At 39.0% G+C, this 23338-nt stretch overlaps 1 protein-coding gene across 4 annotated transcripts in view; it reads right to left on the reverse strand.

Annotated features, from left to right (window-relative positions):
• Positions 1-478: 478 nt before the first annotated feature.
• Positions 479-23338, reverse strand: part of NBEA (neurobeachin) — a gene marked incomplete at its 5' end in the record, with an annotated part of 629414 nt that continues 606554 nt past the window's right edge. For 3 of the 4 annotated variants that reach the window (XM_082675500.1, XM_082675503.1, XM_082675502.1), the window contains 8 exons: positions 479-2349; positions 4222-4373; positions 5161-5357; positions 7843-7944; positions 16928-17098; positions 17622-17777; positions 19672-19743; positions 21320-21512. In XM_082675500.1, coding sequence (XP_082531626.1) covers positions 2259-2349; positions 4222-4373; positions 5161-5357; positions 7843-7944; positions 16928-17098; positions 17622-17777; positions 19672-19743; positions 21320-21512 — 1134 coding nt within the window. In that variant the 3' untranslated portion in view covers positions 479-2258. The remainder of the gene's footprint in view (positions 2350-4221; positions 4374-5160; positions 5358-7842; positions 7945-16927; positions 17099-17621; positions 17778-19671; positions 19744-21319; positions 21513-23338) is intronic. The other variant, XM_082675501.1, reaches the window with a different exon arrangement.

A 23338-nucleotide genomic window follows, 5' to 3' on the forward strand; every position in this document is an offset into this window, starting at 1 on the left:
CTGTGGTTCTGTTGCTCCCTGGGCCTGTCCGGAGCCCCCTCAGCCTGGCTCCTGTTACCTGCCTGCTCTGGTCAGCAGCTCCTCTACTCCCACCTGCGTCGTGCCTGGTCAACGATAAATTCTAGAAAGCGTAGTTCAAATGAAAATAGCACGATTTGCTAACTTTCATGTAATGGGCTGTTACACCCTTCACCTGCATTTAGTTTCTTTTAAATGAAACAAAAATAACCCCAAAAGTGGACTGTGCAGAAGAAATAACAAGAGCTGTTTCCCTCTGGTCACTGGTGCCCCAAATCCCTGCCAGATGGTCAAGCAGAGAAGCTCATGTTTCAGCAAATTACAGAACCTCATTAGGACTCTATTTCATGTTCTTAGATGCTCTAGGCCTTTATATGAGGTGACGTTGATTTCTTAAACTTGTATGACAACATAATGAATGCACATAAGTGAAGTGTCCAATGAAATGTGAAAAAATCGGTGAATTCTTTGCATATTTTATTTGTCTTTTTTTGATTTCCAACTCACACACATCTGGCATATTTTACATCTTTGCAATAAAACATGGTTACAATAGCTTAAGGAATTTATATATCCAAAATATTTCACCATGATCTCAAGATGAAATGAACTTGTCTTCCAGATGTTCATTATCCTCCCAATTCTAAGCTACAAACTCAAGATATTGCTTACAGCCTGGTGATGAATAAATTAATCATTACGCCGATTCCCCAGAATTTCAGAATCTCATAAATACAAACAACAATGAAGAAGGAATTCAGTGCTAAAACTTACTAGTACAAGGTGGATAACAAATAAGTAATCACATCAATAAATAATGATATGTTTCTGGTGCAAAGTGCCAATACAAAGAACCCATTATCTTGTTTTTATCTTTTTAAATAAATGACTGCAAGTGAGTGTAAATTCTGAGAAAATTACATTCCTGTAACATGCCTCATAGCCCTACCGACACAATATGTACATATCTATGACGATACAGTCACCAAATATACAAAGAAGAAACATGAATAAAGTGTATATACCCCTGGGTGTATAACTTGATCAGTACAATGTATGGAAAATCATTTGATAGCCATCATTGTATATCATAAAAGATGAAGTGCCTTAGGCTAAGAATGTGGCTTTAGGTGAAAATTTCACAAGAACCTAAAAGAATAATGCCAGTTATTGTTATAATAAAGTCTGACTTATTATTAAAGAAACTAAGCTATTCAAGAACCAAAGAGAGAGAGAGGGCGGGGGGGAAAAAAAAACAGCAAAAAAGTTAGCATCAGATTCTCCTCCCCTAATGTACACACGCTAAGCCAGCAGGATGATTCTGGAAGAGTTGTCCAGGAGTTGGGAAGTCATTACTATGGAACTAAATGGTCGGGACTCCTATTTATACAATAAAACCAGGACCTCATCCCTAAGCCCCCTTTCTGCTGTGTCTTCAAATTATGAAGGTTACGGCTGAATTTTCTTTGTATCAAGTACCAAAATGGCAAATAATGGCTTAGTATTCAAATGCTTTATGAGCAAATTTCACTTAGAAGGGATGAATTTAGATTTAAAAGTGCAAAACTATGTATTTTGGTGAAAATGTCAAAAATTACTGATTGAGCCCAAATTCAGTCCTTTCATACAAGCTGTGTCCTTGCACAGATCGTACTATTTCCTAGTGTCAATGCACCTGTCCCATCAAGACTTCAGGATTAAAGAACATGCAAGTTGTAACTCCACAATAAAATTAAGAAATGTTTTGTTCTTTATACAAGGTTTTACTTTTACAAAAGTATCCCTTTAAATAAGATGCATCTGATGTACAAAGTATCAAACGTGTTTTTTTTTTTTTTTTTCTCAGCTTGAAAAGAGGCTGGAAATGGGATGCAGGTTAGGTTCAAAGCTTAAACTTTGTAACAACTGGACACAAGGTTCCTCAGAATTGTCAAAAGTCTCTTGTGACACGTCCTACTACCTTTTCTCAATAAACGACAAGATATGAAATAATTACCAAAACATCTCCTAATTCATATAATTTACATGATATAAGCTTGCTTGGTAGCAGCTGGTGTTCAGTAGTGAAAAAACACACAAAGTAAAATGGCTGCTGACTACAATGTACAGCTATTGCTGGGTGTGATGGAATGTACAAACGGAGGTCGATGTAGACGAGTTTTTTTCCACCAGAGATATTGCCTTTCCATGCAGCACTTGTGCTCTCAGCTTTAACTTGGCTTTTGGCTCTCCATTTGTCTTCAGTATCTGTTCTGATGCTCATAATGCCACCGATTAAAATCTATATTAAAAGCTACAATGCTACCAGAAGCCATGCCAGTGATCAGAGTCCTGGAAAAGCAGAGGCAGTAGTTAAGAGAGACACAAAATCACTGATGTGGTGCTACTTTACACTAAACAATAGCACGATCTCAAAGTTCACCAGGTTTTACTCTTGTGTGCCCTCAGGTAGGATTAAAATTTATTCTTGGTTCTCCTAGGAGAAGCTGAATCAATTCTGAAAACACCTGGACTGCCAGACCACATGTTGATTAACTTTAGATCAGACAACTCATCAGATAAACACTTTCTGAGTAGGCATCCTCACTGTATGTTTATCTCTCAATTTGTAACTTATGTGCATATGCTACTGCTCCAGCATATCAAGGACATCATAAAACAACAATAATAATTGAAATTGAGGATGAGATTGAAAAAGAAACAGAAACAGTATCTTTCCTTGCTCCTCCTGGGAGACCACTAAGACGACTACAGCCTTGCCTATGCTCTCTCATCTACTCTCTCCCCCATACCGAGTGAAGGATAAAGATCTTACCAAACCTTTCCTGCCCTCTGCACCCCTTGAGAAGAGCTAATCACTTCCTTCTTCTGTTCCTCTGCTCCTGCTTCCTTCACAAACATTTATTATGATTATTTGAGCTCTTTGGGGTCAGTGACCTTGTTTTGTATCCTCAGGACTGTGCACAGTGTTTAATCTACGATGGTGGCAGCAAGTGTTTGCAACATGAATACATGAATGAATAAGAATATCCGGGAGAATATTTAAACTACTTAAGAACACAAATCATTTCAAATACTTTAGAAACACCCATGTATATAAAATAATTACATGGTAAACCATTCCCATTTATGAATACGGACTACAGCATTTTGGAACACTTCTGGAACACTCTAATAATAATCTGCTTAAATTTTCTTTAAAACAGGTTGGGCTGCAGATCAAATACCCCTTCCCCAAACTAACTTAAATTCCATTGCTTTTCTTGATGACTTCAGTACCGTTTTACTATAGTGTGAAGATGCTTTGTTAAATTTACCATATAAGCCTTAACACTCATACTGTTTTAAAACCAATACTCTTATAAAGAATATACACATAGTTGAAATAAGTTGGTTAATAAGCTTTTCTTATTTCTGTTAAATATATAGCAAAAAATGAGAAATTACCATATTAAGATTATAGTTTTAATTTATTTTTTAAATTTAGAAATTTAGACTTTATATTCCAATTATTCTTTTCACTTTATAATAAACCCAAAGGCAAACTTTAGGAAATAACAAAATCTTGTTGCAAATTGAGGAACAGGAGAAAATCATATTACTTTGTTAACATTCCTGTCAATTCTTTCCAAGAAAAGATTATAGTGTCTTGGGGAAATACATAAAATACCACAAAATAACACAAATGGCAGATATGTGAATAAGAAAATGGGGGGGGGCGGTGCTGGAGATTGTTTCAAGTAACGAGTGCCTCGTATTTTTAAAACAGAGGCCAGCTGTAGTCTGTACGTTGCATTTGGCTGCATTTAGCTAGATGTATGCCTCAAGCCGAGACTCTGCTAAAAAATATGTGTTTCTTTCACATAATGTAAGCCAGGCAGGTCTGTCTGAGACCAGGTACGGATGTGAGAACAGAGAAGCTGGTGGGGATAATTCTACATTTTGGGCAGTGTCTAGACGCGCCTGTTTTTCTTCAGACCCATTTCTTTCTTTTTCCCCCCTTATTCTCTTCCTCTGTTTCCTTCTTACCAGAATCCTTTCTTACAGTACTTACTCCTCTCCTCAATTTACCCTTCTCTGCACTAGTCTTTCTTCCATCTGCATGCTGGAATCTTCTTCACAGCAGGTTTCACCCTTGGTAAAATGTTAAGAACTTTCAATGACAGTTTTTGAGCGATTACATTTCTCCCCAACATGGCTCACCTCTGGTCATGGGATAAGTCCATTGCTCTAATGCCAGCATCACATCCGGGGTAAATGTACAGCTGCTTGAAGTCACAGGCCTGCCAAACCTCCACCACGCCATTGTCCCCTCCGGTCACCAGGTTCTGGCCATCGCTACTCAGGAGAATGGCCTTTGGACAAGGGAGAAAAGCAACCATTTCTCTCAGTGTTTCCCAAAAGATCAGTGGGCACTACTGGAAGGCACTTAATACAAGTCCCTTGTCATTATTTTCTACTTTTAGCCACTTGTCCAAATTTTCTAAAGTCCAATCCATAGACTTTCCAATGTGGAATTCATCAAAGTTCTTACATAAACAAAGCATCTTATTAAAACCAATTTAGGTTACAAAATAACAGAAGTCCCAAAGAGAATATTATCAGTCTAATCCAGAAAGAACTTGAGAATTAAGTAACATGATGTTTTGTTAAGTTCTGAATACTAGCTATATCAAGACTTTTAGAACAAATGGCAGAAGCATATTTAAAAGCTGTTTTTAATAATGATAAACCAGCAATTATAATTCATTTGTGAGTGATGGGTAATTTGGTATGTAATTTTGGTCTAGGGTTCAGAAGATAAGATTCTTTGACAATAAACTCATTTTTAACGTCAGGGGAGTGCAACGCAGGAACAATTGTTTGTAAGAGGAGATTAGGAAAAAATCTCCTTAAGGGTCTAACCTCTAATCAAACTACAGCCATCACCTCCAAAGTCTAATTCACTGAGTTAGCTACTTGGGATTAAATGAGCTTTGGGTTTGTTCAAAGCATCAATCAACATGAATTCATATGCTTTTACAAACCAACACACATTTACCTGGATACCAGAGAAATTCTATTATGAGTCATTTAATGTAAAATAGTCAATCTTTAACCTCTTGGTTAGGTCCCCAGTTAGCACGGAACATGCAGATTTACCCGTGTTGAATCGTTGATCTCCATTTGAGCCAAAAGTTTCCCATTGATGCTGAAATTGCTGAATCGCCCTCGTTCATAGTAGATGATACAGTGGCCTTCACTGGAGACAGAGATCAAGCGTGGGAACAAGCAGTTTTCTGGTCCTTCGAGGGCTCTTAGCAAATCTCCAGTGATTGTGTGGACGAGGCAAGGGCCCTCTGCGGAGCGGGGAACAGAAAGGCCAGAGTCATTGGTGACGACCAGTCACGTATTAGCTCCCACACACCTGCAAACCGTACCTGAATAATACACTCAGATTTGTTGAAAGAAGGTAGAAAAGAAAAGAACTATAGTGGCAAGAGCAAAGCACTGATGTTAGATTTCAACAGAACAAGTACAGAGAACTGTTACATAACACACACGTGTCTTCCAAACTTTTTATCTAGGTCAATAGTTGCTCTTTTCCTTCATGAGATAATATTCATTAAAAAAGGATACAGTTCATACATTACATGAGAATAAAAGACTGTATGTCAAAGTTTTCTCTTAATATGTGCTTAGAACTTTTTCTTTAGAAAGTTCAGGAGAATTATCAAAACAATTACTAATTTTCTTTAGTATCATCAAAATTTTAATTGTACCACATAAATACAATACTATCAAATAATAAGTTTTACCATTCTATAGTCTATACATAAAATGTAAAAGGCAAAATTAAGAAAAGGAATCCAGTAATTCAGACTGTAGGAACACTTTTTTCTTTTTTAAATAAATGAAGAGTGAGGCGAGAATGTAAAAGTAGTATGGGGAGTGACTTATTTTTTCTCAGGTAGAAATTTTAAGATAAAACATTCAGTAGTCAAGTTCAGACAAATAATTGGTTAATGTAGTTTGGTATTACCTGTCCCCCAGAACCCCCAGAAAAACTGCATAAAACCATGCACGAATTACATTCTTATGTTTCAAACAATTGACTTCAGTAGATACAAATTTTACAAGTGACATTATAAGGCTATACCTAAATGTTTTCCTGATTACTAAAGTAATAGACGTGCATTCCAGAAAATACAAAGAGTTAGAGAAAAAAAATAGCAATCACTTCTAGTACCAACCATCAGCTACAGAAAATTAATGTTTCTCCCTATGCATATTGTGTCTCTTGCTTTCCTTCCCTTTCCTTTTTTTCTTTTTTTTTTGCTTTACAGAACAGAATGATATTACATGTTATTTCTAAGACAGACATTAAAAGACATTTAGTGAAAATATCCTATGTGTCCCTCCCGGGGTTATTTATTCTTAAATACGAAAACGCAGTGTCCCTGCCTTCAGACATTATACCCATTATCTCTAAAGCGGCCAGAATAAGCTCCTATAAGCCAAACCTGATCACCTCATCGCCTTGCTGACGCCAATGGCTCCCCACTACACTCAAAACAAAATACTTGTGCCGCGGGGGCCCCTCACCTCTTCAGCCTTTGTCTCCTTACGTCCGCGGTGTCCTCACCACACTCGGCCCCTTTGGTTTTCTTTCAGTTTCTCCTAAGCATTAGGCTCCTTACTGCCCCGGAGCCTCCCGTGGAGAATTGGTATCTCAGCCAGAATTAGAATCCAAGTTTCCTGACTTTTCCCGAAACAGTACTTTTTCCACAAAAAGTCAAAAGAACTAAGTCATCGTATTTCCTTTCCCATCTACCACTACACAGTCCCCAGCCTTGAGAAGAAAATGACTTGTGGAGGGGGTTGGATCCAAGGCTGTGTCTGATGAGCAGCCTGAGCCCCCCATGGACCCCACCATCACGGATATCTTCCCCTTGTCTTTCATTTCTTTTATTTCTTTTTTTTTTACTATATTTTTATTTTTGGCTGCGTTGGGTCTTCGTTGCTTCACGTGGGCTTTCTCTAGTTGCGGCAAGCAGGGGCTACTCTTTGTTGCCATGTGAGGGCTTCTCATTGCGGTGGCTTCTCTTGTTGTGGAGCATGGGCTCTAGGCGTGCGTGCTTCATTAGTTGTGGCACATGGGCTCAGCAGTTGTGATTTGTGGGCGCTAGAGTGCAGGCTCAGTAGTTGTGACACACGGGCTTTGCTGCTCCGTGGCATGTGGGATCTTCCTGGACTAGGGATCGAACCCATGTCCCCTGCATTGGCAGGTGGATTCTTAACCACGGAACCACCAGGGAAGTCCCCTCCCTTTGTCTTTTTTTTTTCTTTTTTTTTTTGCGGTACGCGGGCCTCTCACTGTTGTGGCCTCTCCCGTTGCGGAGCACAGGCTCCGGACGCACAGGCTCAGCGGCCATGGCTCACGGGCCCAGCCGCTCCGCGGCATGTGGGATCCTCCCGGACCAGGGCACGAACCCGTGTCCCCTGCTTCGGCAGGTGGATTCTTAACCGTGGTGCCACCAGGGAAGTCCCCTCCCCTTGTCTTTTAAATGTTATCTGTAATGACTGCATATATGGGTGTGCTGCAGTTTAATTTATCAGTGTTCTGGCTAGAATGCTGGTGAACACAAAGCACTACATAATATTTTATATCTATTTTATATTAGTACTAGTAAGTATTAATAATAAAACTAAGCAGCTACAAAAAACCTAGGGATTACATTTGTCTATGGAGAGCCTCCTAAAGGAAATAAATCATAAATCATGGTTAACTTGTGAAAATCGTATAGTGTTTAAAGACCGAAAATGAAAGAAATGTCTTCTGACCTTTAGCACCACTGATAACAAGTCCAAGTTCGGCACAGACAGAAACACAGACAACTTCATGGTCATGGCCCGTGAGGACAGCTCTTGGTGCAGGATAGTCACCTGTAAAGGAACAGCAGCGGTGAGTCACTACAGACCAATGGCGGGAATGAAGAGCTATGCCATTAAATTGAACGTTAAAAATAGCAATCATTGTTTAGTAAGGGCATTTATTAGCTGTGTGACCATGAGCCAGTTACTTAACCTCTCTGACCCCCTTTCTCATATCTTAGAGAATATTGTGCCTTTTTAAAGAGCTCCGTGTTTTTCTCTTCTGTTCATTCTGCTTCACCTGGTCGTTGAGTCTGTGATCTTGCCCTTATGGTGCCTGAGACCCCGCATGCTGGCCTGTTTTCCTCTGTGCGCTCATGTTCTGGACGGGGTTGAACCACCGCTTCCTCATCATGTCTCTCAGAAAAACATCCTATGCTTTGGTCTCGGCGATGCTGCTCTTTCTGAGAGCTGCCCCCCGGGTTGCAATCCCCCAGCCCCCACTGTAGAGGGGGCAGTGGGGGAAGTGAATGTCAAAGGGATGGCACTTGTGTCCACCTCCTGGGCAGCCCCTCCCTTGACTCTGATGTGATGCCACGGCCCTGAGTAGCTGGACTGGTGCTCCGATTCCCTGCCCCACAGTGGCAGGAGGGAAGGCATCAATAGATCGTGGAAAATTCTGGGAAGACGGTGCATAACTAAAACGCCCTACCCAGCAAGGCACCCAACACTCCTCCCCTCTGCCAATATCTCCTCCTTCAGACCCACCGGTCTTCTGTCTCTCCAGGAACTGCTCACAGTTTTCTGTGAGTTTCCTCAGATCCATCATGTGAGCCCCCACTTTGCTTCTGAGGCATTTCTTACTTAGATGGAGTATGGGAGGGAGAGCTGAAAGCCCACGTTAGTTGTGATTTTATTCTAAATTTATGTATCTTGCTATAATGTGTTTGAGTATTGGCAGAGTATCCTCTTAGATTTGTCAGCAGTCCTAGATTTGTCCGAAACATATTTATGTGATTTATAAACTTATGCTTCACAGATGCCTTGAGTTCCCTGACAAAATGAAGATTAATTATTGATAAGATTTTATGTGTAATATCATCTTTAATTTTTCTAAGTGATTATTTTATCTTGGAGAGACTGATGAATTAAAAATCCTGCAATTATATGTTTAATACAATTTATATAGAGTTTTCTAAACCTTTCCCTTATATGCTACAGAAAAAGTAAAAAGCAATCTAGTTCTACTGCAGGGAATTTAAAAAATGTATAAAAATATTAAAAATTTTCCTTATGTATGTAATATATTTTATATTAGAAAATAAAGTTTTTCAAAGGTTTATCTCTGATTTAGAAAGCTTAAAATGTTCTATTTTTATTACAATTTCCCCAGATCATTTGAATAAACTGTGAAACTTAACTATTAGGGGATTTTGTAGGGCCCCTGAAAGCACTGTTTCCCTCTTTCAACTATAGAAAAGTAAATAAAATGTTATTCAGGGGTTTTGAGCTGGAGAACCTGCAGCAGGGGGAAAGCGTATTTCCTATATTTCATTTCATTGTCAGGGACAGATGTCACACACCCCAACAATCATTCAAAATCCTAGGAATATTCTGTCACTGTCACATCACAATTGATGGATGTAGCTACGGGTTAAAGGGCCCTGCGCAGAGGGAGGTGCAGGTGAGACCTCTCCTCTAAGGACCATAGCACCACTGCCCTCCTTCCCTAATCATTTCCTCAGGAGAAGAGCTTTCTGGGTGATGGAATTACTATGAATGATGAACAAACACGTCCAATTTTGAGATTCCTTATAGGCAAGCATTTGGAAACTCCAAATATAAAAGTCTTATAGTAAACAGATTCCACCTCATTTTTATCACAAGATATTTCAATATTCTCAAAATGGATGATGAAAAAAAGTGCAAAGGTGTTAGATGCTGCTATCCACAGAGAACTGACAAGGAGAGCATTGTCAGTGTGATAGTCTGTGGCTTTCAGAGAAAAGATCAAAGTAAAGATTGCTTATGGTTCTTATTATTTTCAACCTCATTTATGGGACTACTAATATGCAGGGGAAGCTTTGGTCCTTCTGAATTGGAGCTAAACAAAAACAGCAGAGTTTTTCTGTGAACCTCAGTGCAGTTCTGGGGGAGTCGGAAAATGAACCTCTTGATGATGTATGACATTCAGGTTTTATCTGTGACCTTTGCTGAGTCACTGAAGAATCACTGTAGAAGGTATTTTCATTCACATTTATACTATATAAAAATGATGGATTTTTGACTTGAAATCCCAGAACAAAAGATTTCAAAGGGTGCAGCAGTTTCATCACTACTCTGATTTCAAGATTTATTTTGAAAAAATTATGTTAGACATTTGCTGGGGTAGCTCAGAAAAACTTAGTTTGTGAGGAATTCCTGTTGAGGTACTGTGTCTTCAGCCACCTGAGGGCTGCTGCAGAGGTTTCTGGCCCAAGCGCCAGAAACACCTGGGCCTGCATTTTCCACAGGTCACAAGGTAATCCACATAAAAACATTCCGTGGGTTGGAAAACGTCCCATGATGTGGTTTCATTTTATTACACAATCACAGAGTACTTGATGAAAAATAGAAGATCGATACAAACCTATTTATTCACTGACTCTAAGTTGTTCTTTTTCTTCTTCAGAGAGGACGCTGACCACATTTTCCCCTGAGCCCTGCTGTTTCAGGGCAGATCTCTTCCCTTGAGGTCCTGAACCTGGATCTAGGCCACAGTACCTTACTGTCCTACCATCTCCTTCCCCAATCAATAGTATAATGCACCTGCCTTTCCCAAGGAGGTACAGGTTTCTGCATGATGCCCAGAGAGCCCGCTGGTATAGATCCGAGGCTCCCTGATCACGAGAACATATTAGTCACTCTTGTTTTTTATATTGCTTCTGATCCAGGACAAAGACCCCTGCAGCCTTGGTTCCGTAAAGGGGAAGGAAAAGCAGAAACTGAGTGGCAAGCAGCACCCTTCTTAGTCAGGAACCCTATAGTGTCTCCTAACGTTGGGCTGAGGGAGTGGGAGGGCTGAGAGGTCTCCTGCAGAATGGGCCCCGTGTTAGGGATGCTACATTATAGACATTATCTTTTGGCCCTCAGAAAGCTCTATGAGGTAAGAATTATTACACATGTAACTATGCTTCCTCTCAAAGTTAATGAGAAGAGGTTTAACATTTACTAAACCCTAGTTAAGATTCCTTGCTCTGAGAAGTGAGACAAACTCATCATATATATATATATATATATATATATATATATATACACATATATATATAATATTATATACATAAAATATCTTCAGGCTATTCTTTGTTCACGCTTTCTTCATCCCCTATAACACCACTGGTCAGTGGTGGCTGTGGAGCTGGGCACCAGGATGGTTGTTTTAAAAGAAGGCTGGATGCAGACAAAGCGAGGGATGTGATTTGGCAGATGTTTAGTGACAGGTTGGGGCTGGCGGGAGGGTCAGTGTCCAGAGTTGAAGAGAACACAATGGGAGCCCAGGGAAGGGATGTGTGCACAGCTGGAGTCTCCTTTTCAATGGGCTTCTTGTTTCATAGTTTGTATAATTCTCAAACGTGAGCTGAAGACTTGTTTTTCAAAAGTGAAATAGAAAAAGCATGAAAACAATGTCATACATATTACTCAATGCATATTTGTAGATTTGATTTGAAAAGATGAACAGTAAATTCTCTTGCAAAGTTTCCTGTGGTTATGATATGATTTTAAAAATGTCAACAAACTCTCTATCAGGCATGTTATATCTGGTATAAACATTAAAACCACACACTTTACAAGCCGACTGGATTTGGAGCCGAGGTCCCAATGTATTATAAGTGTCTGCTGAAGAGACAATGTTGACTTGCCCCTCTTGTGACTATCTCGTTGGAAGCTACAGCACGTAATGAGAAATGTCAAGTCCCAAGATCAATGAAATTTGGGGCTCTGGGGATTCAACAGGAATAGCATTGATCCTTTTAAAGAACACCAGTCAGAAACGGGCTGTAATATATTGCGAAGAAGGGCTCAGGAGGATAAAGAGCCAAGTCCAAGATACCTACCTGACAACAAATTCAATCAGCTTTTAGCACAGATTGCCTGCTCTGCTCTCCTTCTTTTCATGCGATAGCCTGCTTCCAATTAAAGTGCGCAAATTAATTTTTATCACTTCCAAATTAGTTTCAGAATTTGTGTAAAAGTCTGTTTCAGATGAAAGCATCTGTCCCTCACATCTCTGCAATTCTGTTATCTAGTCAGGGACCTAGTTTACATCTACAAGAAAACTGTCTACGTTCACAGTCACAAGTTTGAAAGAGTAACAATGAATATTAGCATTAAATATATTAATAAAACTACTATAATTCAGTTGGAACCTCTGCCAGGTAGCCTCTGCTTGTTTCTTTTATGGTCTAAAAGTCTATAATAATCTGCTTACACATTTTCATTGTCTTTGCGGCAAATCCATTAAAACTATAAAGATAATTAGAAAAAGATTTATTTATGATATGTCCAAGTTAGTCACAGCAATATATGTGACACACAATGAAACCATTAACTCTTTCAAACCTACCTAAAAAAATTCACAAACGTTACTTATTTTTTCTCTGTGGCACTAACAGAGCCAGCCATTAAAAAATAAGGATGACAATGCAAAAGAAACATACATATATTAAAGCACCTGAGTTTACCCTGAGGAAGTTTTAGTGATGTGCACATAGGGTGAGTAAATGAATCCTATTACGTTATGGTGTTGTGCTGGATAAATATGATTCAGCCTCTGACACACAAAGCAAATTCAATGTCCACACCAAGACCAAGTCCTGAATTCTAACAGCTACTGGGATATTACGTTTCATGCTAGGACTTCCCCCTTCAAGTCGAGGTTAATATATACAGCCCTCGAAACCTAAGGGCGTTGTGTCACACATTTTAATATGAATTTAGACATAACTAGCTTTTCGGTCTTGTGTAGCAATGCATTATGAGACAGAAAGAACATATAGCCCGATTCTCTGACCTGTGAATTGGTAGCTAGAATAAAATAAAACAGGAAAAAAAAACCCAAAACCCTTTCCCTTCATTTTGTGAGTTTTCTGACCGCAAGGACTACATCTGTGTCAACACCCATGGCCGATCCCTGATGTGGCAGTCAATTCAGTGTGTGCTCTGACTGCCTTTGCAAAAGCTGAACTGACCAAAATATATGGTCTCTCTAGGCATGCCTACATGAGCTTCTAGGTTGGCTGGTTTCACAGACTGAGTCACAAATCAGTCAAGTTAATCAAATACTAAATATGACTAATTATTATTTTTTACTGTGTTTTACTATTATGATTTTTACTATCCGTATGGCAAAAAGCTGAAACCAGTTTTTTTTTTTTTTTTTTTTTTTTGCATTACGCGGGCCTCTCACTGCTGTGGCCTCTCCCGTTGAGGAGCACAGGCTCCGGACGCGCAGGCCCAGCGGCCATGGCTCACGGGTCCAGCCGCTCCGCGGCATGTGGGATCCTCCCAGACCGGGGCACGAACCCGTGTCCCCTGCATCGGCAGGCGGACTCCCAACCACTGCACCACCAGGGAAGCCCTGAAACCAGTTTTTACATAATCATCAATTTGTGCCCAAGATGTAATGTTAAACATTTTGTAGATACAAATACTTATGACACTAAATATTATCTGATAGCAATTCAAGACTCATGTAATACTCAGTATATTCAGTACTTCCAAGCAGGACAGGCAGTTTTGTGGTCATAATATAGGCTTTTTTTTTTTTTTTTTTTTGCGGTACGCGGGCCTCTCCCGTTGCGGAGCACAGGCTCTGGACGTGCAGGCCCAGCGGCCATGGCTCACGGTCCTAGCCGCTCCACGGTATGTGGGATCTTCCCGGAACGGGGCACGAACCCGTGTCCCCTGCATCGGCAGACAGACTCTCAACCACTGCGCCACCAGGGAAGCCCATAATATAAGCTTTTGTAAACCCCAGAAAGTCAGAATTTGACTACCCAGCACTCCCACCTGCTAAGGTAGTACCAGCACACAGCAGGCATTTAATACATGCTTGCTGCTTGACTAATACTTGAGCTACTCATCCTGTTTAATCTAAAAGAGCATATTTCTCCCTTTATGTTAAGGATAATGGATCAAATGGAACCACATTACATATGCCCACATTAAATGCCTAGGAAAGTCTTGGCAGGGTGGGTTTTATGGAAGTCCTTAAGGTTCATAATGATGACAACAGTTTTTAATCAAAAAATAAATCCCCCTAAATGGAGGCAATACTGTATGGATAATATTATGCAATAATGTCTTAGGGATAATCTTGTCTTTATTTAAAACTTAAAATTCTACATTTTAACAAATCCAGTATTCACAGTTTTGTTCTTAAGGATTAACATAAACATTTCTATTTACATAGCTCCTGTTGAAAGGAACTTTAAACACTCTAAATATTATTACATTTACCTTTCCTTGCTAAGTGATGGAACAAAGACACAATCAACTGTTAACCATCATTTGGTTGAAAAGATCATTAGAAAATAAAGTAGTTAACAGATAATTACTATAATTTAACATTTTTCTTTAAAATTCCTTTTTTTTTTTTTTTTTTTTTTTTTTTTGCGGTACGTGGGCCTCTCACTGCTGTGGCCTCTCCCGTTGCGGAGCACAGGCTCCGGACGCGCAGGCTCAGCGGCCATGGCTCACAGGCTCAGCCGCTCCGCGGCATGTGGGATCTTCCCGGACTGGGGCATGAACCCGTGTCCCCTGCATCGGCAGGCGGACTCTCAACCACTGCGCCACCAGGGAAGCCCTAAAATTCCCTTTTTTTAAACATCTTTATTGGAATATAATTGCTTTACAGTGGTGAGTTAGTTTCTGCTGTACAACAAAGTGAGTCAGCTATATGCATACCTCATAGCAGGACATTGTATTATCTTCTCTGCTACCAAATGGTAGTTTTTAAGAAATGAATTCTCTTTTTGGAAATATCATTTTCATCATTTTTGAGCTTCACTTTGAAGATGTTAATTAATTGGATTTAAAACCCTATTCTGCTTCTTTAACTTTTTTTTCTGTCTAATAACTTCTAATTTGTGTCAATAATGGATGGAAGATACCACACAGCCCTGCTGCTCAGTTCAACTTTTCTTCTTATGAACACTACACTCATCTAAAAGGAAAAAAGGAAACTGGGAAGTACGTAAAAATACAATTAGATAAAATACATGTGATAATGTACCATGCTTAAAAATAATAAAATATAATAATAATGAAGTAGATCAAACATTTTTTACATACACACACATATCCTGCTAAAAATGAAGTTTCCTTTTTTAAGGATACGGTTTTAAAAAAGAGAGTAAATAAGGAGGTTAACTTACTAGTATTTAGAATATGATATTCGGTTTAATGTACAATTGGTAGCTAATTAGTTGAGCTGGTTGGAAATCAAGCAACACTGAACTGAATATGTGTTTTCCTCAAACCAGTATCACAACTTAGTTCACAACTTAGAGCAGAGGCACTTTCTCTTATTCAGTATCTACACTAAGAGACACTACTTCATAATACACTTTTAGTTTCTTCATTTACTGTTCTTCACCTCTAGCTACGGGAAACAAGAATAAGTCACCTGGTCATCTAGTTCATTCTCCTACCACCTTTATATATATATATATGTATATACATATACATATATGTGTGTGTGTGTGTGTATGTATGTATACACACACACACACACACACACACACACACACACACACACACACACACACACACACATATATATATGAAGCTTTCCATGCCCAGCTCTCTCACAGGCTGGAAGGGGGCCAGCCATGTAGTTACAACACAGCATCCTGTACACGTCTTTTATTCTTTACTTTTATAGTATTTCAGTGGCAGGTGCACAGCATTCCTGGAAAATTCCTATCTCTGTTTCATCACAAATATTCCCAAACTCATGTTTCAGTTTATTTTAAAGTACTGTTAAAGCTGTGCCCAATGTACAAATCATAATTAGAATAATCCTGGTTTAGGTACTTGCCATTATCAACACCTTACAGAAACCATTCTCTATTTTACAGGAAACATGTGTATGTAAAATATTGAAAGCTTGGTAATTAAAGACAGTAATTATTTCTAGGAAATGCCTTATCCAGTTCTTCAGTCATTCAACGATATTTATTGAAAACCTATTATTTGTGCAACTATGCCAGGAACCAGAGACTTAAGATGCAGAGAGAGGGACTTATGGTCCACTTCAGTGTTTCCTCAGAATAGCAGCTCCAAGGAATAGTAACTGCTCTTCCACGAACACAATGTTCCATGGAAAACATGTTTGAGAAACTGTGGGTTATCAACAGCTTTATTTGTGTAAGGCTTTCAGAGCTCACATAGAAAGTAAGAGTATATGTGGTGTTTTCTAAAATTGTTTTACTCTGGAGTCCCCCCATTTTTCTCCTACAGGATATTTTCGGGAGCACTTTTGAATAAAAAACACTCAGGAATCATACCAAGCAAAGAAAGCATCTTATTCAGTTTTGCCTCACCAGGGTCTAATCTGAAGGGGGTATTTCAGTCATTGTCAAATAAATAAACAGATATTTACTACACCCCATGGTAGAAAGCAGTAAGTGTCCTCTTGAGGCACAAATAAAACATATGGAAATTCAGAGAAGGAGAGACTACACTTAGCTGAGAGAAATCATACGAAGTTGAATGGACCTGATGACACGGAAGGAAATTTTGGAAGGATGGGGACATTTGGAGACTGGGGAAGGGCTGCTGAGCACAGGGTCAATGTGAGGGGATCTGGGAGTTTCCTCAGGCTGAAGGTTATAGTGGTCGCGCTTTAGTACACCTTGAATATAGCCACATTCCAACGTAGAGGTTTGCTGCTTAAGCTCTCGTATTTTAAAACCCTTACAGAACCAGCAAAAACTATTAGGAAAATTAAAAAGAGCAAAACATGTTAAAATGAGTTCTTAGTCTGGTAGGACAATTCTAGACAAATACTTACTGCTGTTCGGGTTGTCTCCTATGATATGGTGTCGCCCACTCCAGTACCAGAGAAGCAGGGTAGCATCTCGAGACCCAGACACGATGTAGCAGTCCCCACCTATGTATGACTCAGACCTGGCCAAGCACGTCACCACATCCCAATGGCCAAATACAATCTGAGTTAGCTTCCCTGAAACACAGAAATGGTAGGTCAAATTCATTGGCTATTTTTCTTTAAATGGTAATAAGCTTAACTTTACTAGATTTGTGAAAAGTGAATCTATAGACCCGCAAACTTACAAGGTAATTTTGTAACGAAATCTAGCTACAGATTTGGTTTCTTGAATTGCTTCTGAAAAAGTGATACAAGAATGTCACTTGGGACTTCTTAAGAAAATAACATAAAATAACACAATCTTGATTTTTTTTCAGGGTTGGGCCAGACTAAGGGGAGGTTTAAGGTCTTTTATTGGACCTGATTTGTGGGAAGGGGACTGTAGTGCCAGTTGTCCTATGAACTCAGGGCTCAGCTCACACTGAAGTTCAGAGTGGATACAATTATAAGTAGTCATTTACTTACAATGTGAGTATTTAATTTGAATCTCGGCACCCAAGATGAAAATGCCTACGTTATTAAGTATGATTTCATATGAAGCTTTAGGTGTCACAATTGGCATTTTGAAGAGGATAAGGTATTTCATAGCTCAGTTTACCTGTTTCTGTAGAATAAACTCTGAAGCTCTTATCCCAGAATCCACAGATAAGAATATAGCGATTGTCGGCTGTGACCACAAAACAATGGGCGTTGATTTGTATGCTCTGGTCAACAAGGTCTGTGATCTGCCGTTTGTTCACACCAGAGTTATTGGCTAAACATAAACAGAAAAAGAACTTTAAAGAAAGATTCCACAAGAGTTTCACCAACCACTTATAGAAGGAATACTTTTATGCTTCATTTACCTAGAAATGGGTTCTTAAGGCTATAAGATTATTAAGATTTTAACATTTCCCCATGAGAAATGTAAACTCTTTAGTAGCAGTGATTATTTATGACCTGTATTATATATTAAAAACTTGTTGGAAATTTAAGTTCTCCACCGATATGAGGAATTCAAGATGTGAATTTACAACATAATAAAAATATTTAAATGCACTAAATTCAATAGATGTTCACCCTGCACAAGTTCATTGGTGTCCAACAAGTTCGATAATAATGAGGAATAAATATTGTATGAAGTGTGTTACATAAGGAAAAAAAAAGTCTTAATATTTGCCTCCATCTGTCATTTTCTGATGGCATTTACAATTCACGTGAAAAGAAGAAAGTAGGGATTTGTGGGAGGGGTGTTATGTAGGCAGCCCCTCAGGGAACTTTAGGTCAGCAGCTTTAAAGACCTGGATTGTCAACAAACAGAAACCTTCCCAGAATGGTCTGGCAGGGGAGGAGAGGAATAAGAAAGATGGGAGAGGGACTGGGGAGGAAAGAGACAGGCAGAGAATCAGTGGGTAGCACTGGGATTGAATCTGAATAAAGTCAGAAACTCAGACACACCATCTGATTTCCCTGGTGCCTGTCTGTATGCCAGCCTGTCCCTTACTCCACGCCGTCCTTTCAGGCTAAATCCCTGGGCTGAATTCTTAAACAGAAAATGCAGATGTAGAAGATCAACATCACTTTCTAACACCAATTAAATCTAAGTGCTACTATTTGTGGATATCTACTAACACTAAAATAGTAATTACTAGAGAAGGTAAAAAATAAAAAATAATTTTAAAAACAGCAAAGGAAAAGAAAAGCAAACATCCCGAGTCACTTGAAAACTATGTAATTGGTCCTTGATTAATTAGAATACAGCTATTAATTTTTCCATAGTTACATTCCAGCTGTACGTGACACTGTCGATGTCTTTTCAGCAGAGAAACAGCTAGACCTCAACTCTAAAAATATTCCTTGTCCTAAGTGTATATTCTCCCAAAGAAATGTTAAGTGTTATTTTGTGTTGGAGTATAAGGAACTAACCCAAATGGCTGTCCCTCATCCTCTTTCTGGGTTCAAAGATGTAGGGTGGATTAATCTAAGAAAAAAATACCGTAACTTGTGTATGGCTTTATAATTTTTCGTATCATGTTCAATTTTTTTCTAATTTAGTTCTCATAAGATCCCATGAGGACAGGCAGAACAAACATGATTAGGAACCATCTTGCAGACATGAAACTGAGGCCCAGAGAGATTAAGGCACTTGCTCTGGATCACACAGCTAATAAATGTGTATGTGATTATTTTAAAATACTTGGAATATCTGCTGCAAATAATTATAGCTCCCAAGTTTGCAATTCATATGAAACCTTTAATTAAAAAAATGTTTAGCTCTAGTGAGTGGAGATTTCCAGAAAAGAAATTCTTCAGCATTAGTTTTCTTTAGTAATAGCTTTGAGTCCTTATATATTTCAAATAATATAAAGTTGTTAAGGAAGAGTTGAGGCTGAAAGAAAGAACAGTTTGGAATCATTTGCGTTGTTTAGAACCAACCTAAGTGACCTCCTAAAATACCAAGAAAATGCCACAAATAATTATTTTAATACCAACAAATTCTTAGATGGCATGTTATGATTTGCACAGCTCCTTGATGGTAATCTGATGTTATCTGCACATTAATTTGTGGCAGAAAAAACTATTATTCAACTATCATTTGTGATAAATAGCCACATAGGTATCTGTGGAGAGGCAGCATCCATGAAAATGTATTTTTGTTGCTAACATACCAATGAGTGGATCCATTTCAATGGGAAGATGATGGGCTTGATCCAAGGAGTAACCTGGAGCTCCTCTGAGGCCTAAAGATTAATTAAAAGAGAAAATGACCATAAAATTCTCAGAAAGGAATTTCCTAATAAGCAGTGTTTTATAATGATTATACAATATATATATTTGCTTAAAAATTATTTGGTAAATTACTGCAAGAATGATTCAGTCACACTACATGTTTTTGTAGACAGTCTTAAAAAAATCATCACAGTGGGGACTGCTAGTCTCCACTTAAGATGGAGAAAGCTGGGAAGAGTGTTATCCTAACAAGAAGAAAAAGCTAGATAAAGTGGAAGATTACAAAATTTCTTGAACCCATCAGAGAGCTGAAATCTAAGAAAAGGTCTTGCCTACAAGAAGGAATGGGTATGGGCACAGGCCCACCTGGGTCAAGGCAGAGAGGAAGATGGGGATCCCATCTAAGTGGGCCTTCTTTCAACAGATGACAAGTCAACTGAAGGTACAAAATTGAGCCACACCTAAAATCTTAACCTAAAAGCTACTTTCAGAGGATTAATATTTGGAGCTTGACTGAATTCATTAGTCATAATTTTTTACATGGGGTTATATAACATATAAAACTTTTAAACAATTCTAAAGAAAGATCAATTCTTTATAGTTTCTTTCAATGCAAAACATTTCTAGAGGCTAAGACTCCTGTGAATAAAGTCCTATTTTTAAAAGATGTCTGCTGCATATTTCTGATTGAATGGAAGTCGTTCTACCTCATGTTGAAAATATCGCCAATAACCATAAAATAGGGGCATTTAGAAACTCTTAGGAGATTAAGCTAAAAGTCGTTTGGTTTTTCAGAGTGATGCAGAAGTCAGTAGAATAGAAAGATTCAGGTGAATTCGGCGTGTCTCATCATTCAGTCTTAGAGACATGGGAATCCTTGGGTTTCCAGGGAGATCTTAAGTGATGAACTGGGCCAGCTAAACCAATTAGTCACATACATTCCTGTCCTGGCTAGATAAGTATCAATATGTCTAATTTTTATGACAGAATTATATCACTTCAAGATATACTGGCTGGAAACTTCAGGAATGAGTTTGGAGAAAACACACGTGAAATCACTGAACAATTTAGATTTTGTCTTTTCTCAAAGACTCTAAGCTCCACAGAGAGAGCCATGCTGTTCGTCTTGTTCACTGTTGTACTCCCAGTGCCCAGGACCACTGACACAAAGTGGTCATTCAGATATTTCCTAAATGAATTAATGAAGTGGAAGAAAGAGGATTTGAAACCATCATCTAGAAAATCTAGATTCAAAATCACTTTTGTTTAATATGGGATAAAAATGTTTTTTTTTTTTTCTCCTGGTGGGGCAGGGTGGGAGGACCTGAATTATCTGCAGGACTGCTTCAATTTGTCACGTACTTATTGGATACTTAACCATTAGCCAAGCATTCTGTGCAGCACTGAAAGACAGCAGCAGTGAATAAGACAGACAAGAGTTAATCAGTTAGGTTCGGCAATTATGTACTCTGCCGCTTTCTGCAGCTCATCTGGCACCCTTGCTAGCCCGCAGCACGCCTACCCTACCCTACCTGAAGCGCAGCTTCTGAGAACCCGTTAGTAAGGGGCTCCCTTAGGTACACATACCCACTGTGTTGTGCCATCGGTTCACTGCAAACAGTCTGCTGCAGGTCACGGTCACCACCGCAGGGATGGTCAGGTGGGGGAGCGTGTTGGCTGCCACATGCGTTACTGGAGAATTTGATGGAAACTTCAGCACCATGATCACATCCTGCTGCATCTGATCTTTAAACATGAGTGGACTCTGTGGAAGGAAACACTGTTGAATAGAAAGGGAAGAGAGCAAAGAAAACAAAAGGAATGACACAGTTAGTGAAAGCTCGGGGGGAGAATGAAATTAACACAGGCTAGCAAGGGCACAAACCAAGAGCCGAGCAGTCGGCACTCTGGTCTGAGAGGGTGGCACAGAGAAACGAGCAGGGACTCCTCGAAGTCGCCGGGAGGACACCCGCTTATTAAAGACCAGCCGCAATTTAGGTACCGCCAGACGATGTGAGGAGTTGGAGATACGTCCACATGACGGAGCGTAATTATTCAGTGCAGTTACAACATCAGTTTGGTGGAAAAATCAGTCAAGTCAGTTACTGACACTGTTTACATGAAATATGCAGTGAACTGATTCTTTCATTTTTTACCTGGTTGATCTGGGGTCATTGCTACAGTCTAAATAATTAAAATATCACAGCCTCCCTTGTCAGCGCTGTGTGTGCATTTCTGCTGCGGCTCTGATGACTATGGTCTCCTTCCCCTGCTGGATGGTGAGCTTCCTGAGGGATAACACTCTCTTTTCTTTTTTAATCTTTGTTTCTCAATCATCTAGCATATGACTTGATAGAAAGTAGACACTATAAGAACTACTATTTAGTACTATAAAATACTATAAACATGATTACATAAAAGACACAAAATAGGGATGCTGGGAATAACCATTATTTAGCTTTCATGCATGTTTTGTAATTGTTCACTATTATATATACACATATATATGAATCCTCTGCTACACAAACTTAAAAAGCTTATTTTCTTTATAAACAGTTCCATGCCAATTTAGTCTCTAACAATTTCCCCTAGGAAAGTAATGAGTTCTGACTGGGCATTTCTCCAGGATAAATATTTTTATTATCATTATTAAACAGAGAAAACTAACAGGGGAATACAACTCTTCTGCCAAAGCATTTCATAAAATAAAGTGTGAGAGAGATTCTCTTGGACAGTTTATTAAAAACGCTTCATCTCAGGTGTGGAGGCTCCGTGTCTACACTGTGTCTGGGTGTTTGGATGGGAGCAGCGCATGTGGTGAAAGCCTCTTTGCTTGGCCGCACGCGAGGACCCACTTCAAGCAGCAGAGTTCATTAGTGACTAATCAAGGGGGCTGAAATGAGTTATTGCAGAGGAAAAGAAATGTTTTCAAACACACACATTCATTTATGTGTTTCAGTAGGTGTTCGACTATCAATTCCTTGAAGGTGTAGAGGATGTATTACCTATGTGTCGCCAGTGCTTAAGGTCGTGCCTGGCACACAGAAGGGGCTCAATACTAACTTGTTAAGTAACTGATAGAACAAATGAAAGGTGTGAACAATACTTCCGTCAGGAAATAACAACTGATACATTTGTTTACACATATATTATGGACGATGTTCAGGAGCATTTTATTCCAATACTAGGGTGTCTGGTGCCTTGATAACTGTCTAGAAACACTGATGAACTGTAATTCATTTTGCAAACAGGTTTTTACCCTCAAACTTTTTTTTTTTTTTTCCAGTAAAACCTTAGTGGAAAGTCACAGTTAAAAAGTGAATTCTAAAGTAGTTTCTTGGAAAAAAATTTACCTTCTTCAAATTAGATAAAGAGGGAAATGTTCACCATTTGCTAAAAACTGAAAAAAGGACTGTTTTGTTATGAAAACTGATTTTTAAAACTCAGATTAAAATGAAAAGAATATTACCTTTTCCTTTGAAAAATGAGAATAAACCTTTTAATGTAAGTAGCTGCTGTGGCTGCTGACACTAGCTACCATTTACTGAGCACTTGTATGCCAGGGGCTGGTCTAAGTGCAATATTCAGTATCGAGTCATTACATTT

Source organism: Grampus griseus, assembly GCF_964374135.1.
Source record: "Grampus griseus genome assembly, chromosome: 18".
Taxonomy (NCBI): Eukaryota; Metazoa; Chordata; class Mammalia; order Artiodactyla; family Delphinidae; genus Grampus; species Grampus griseus.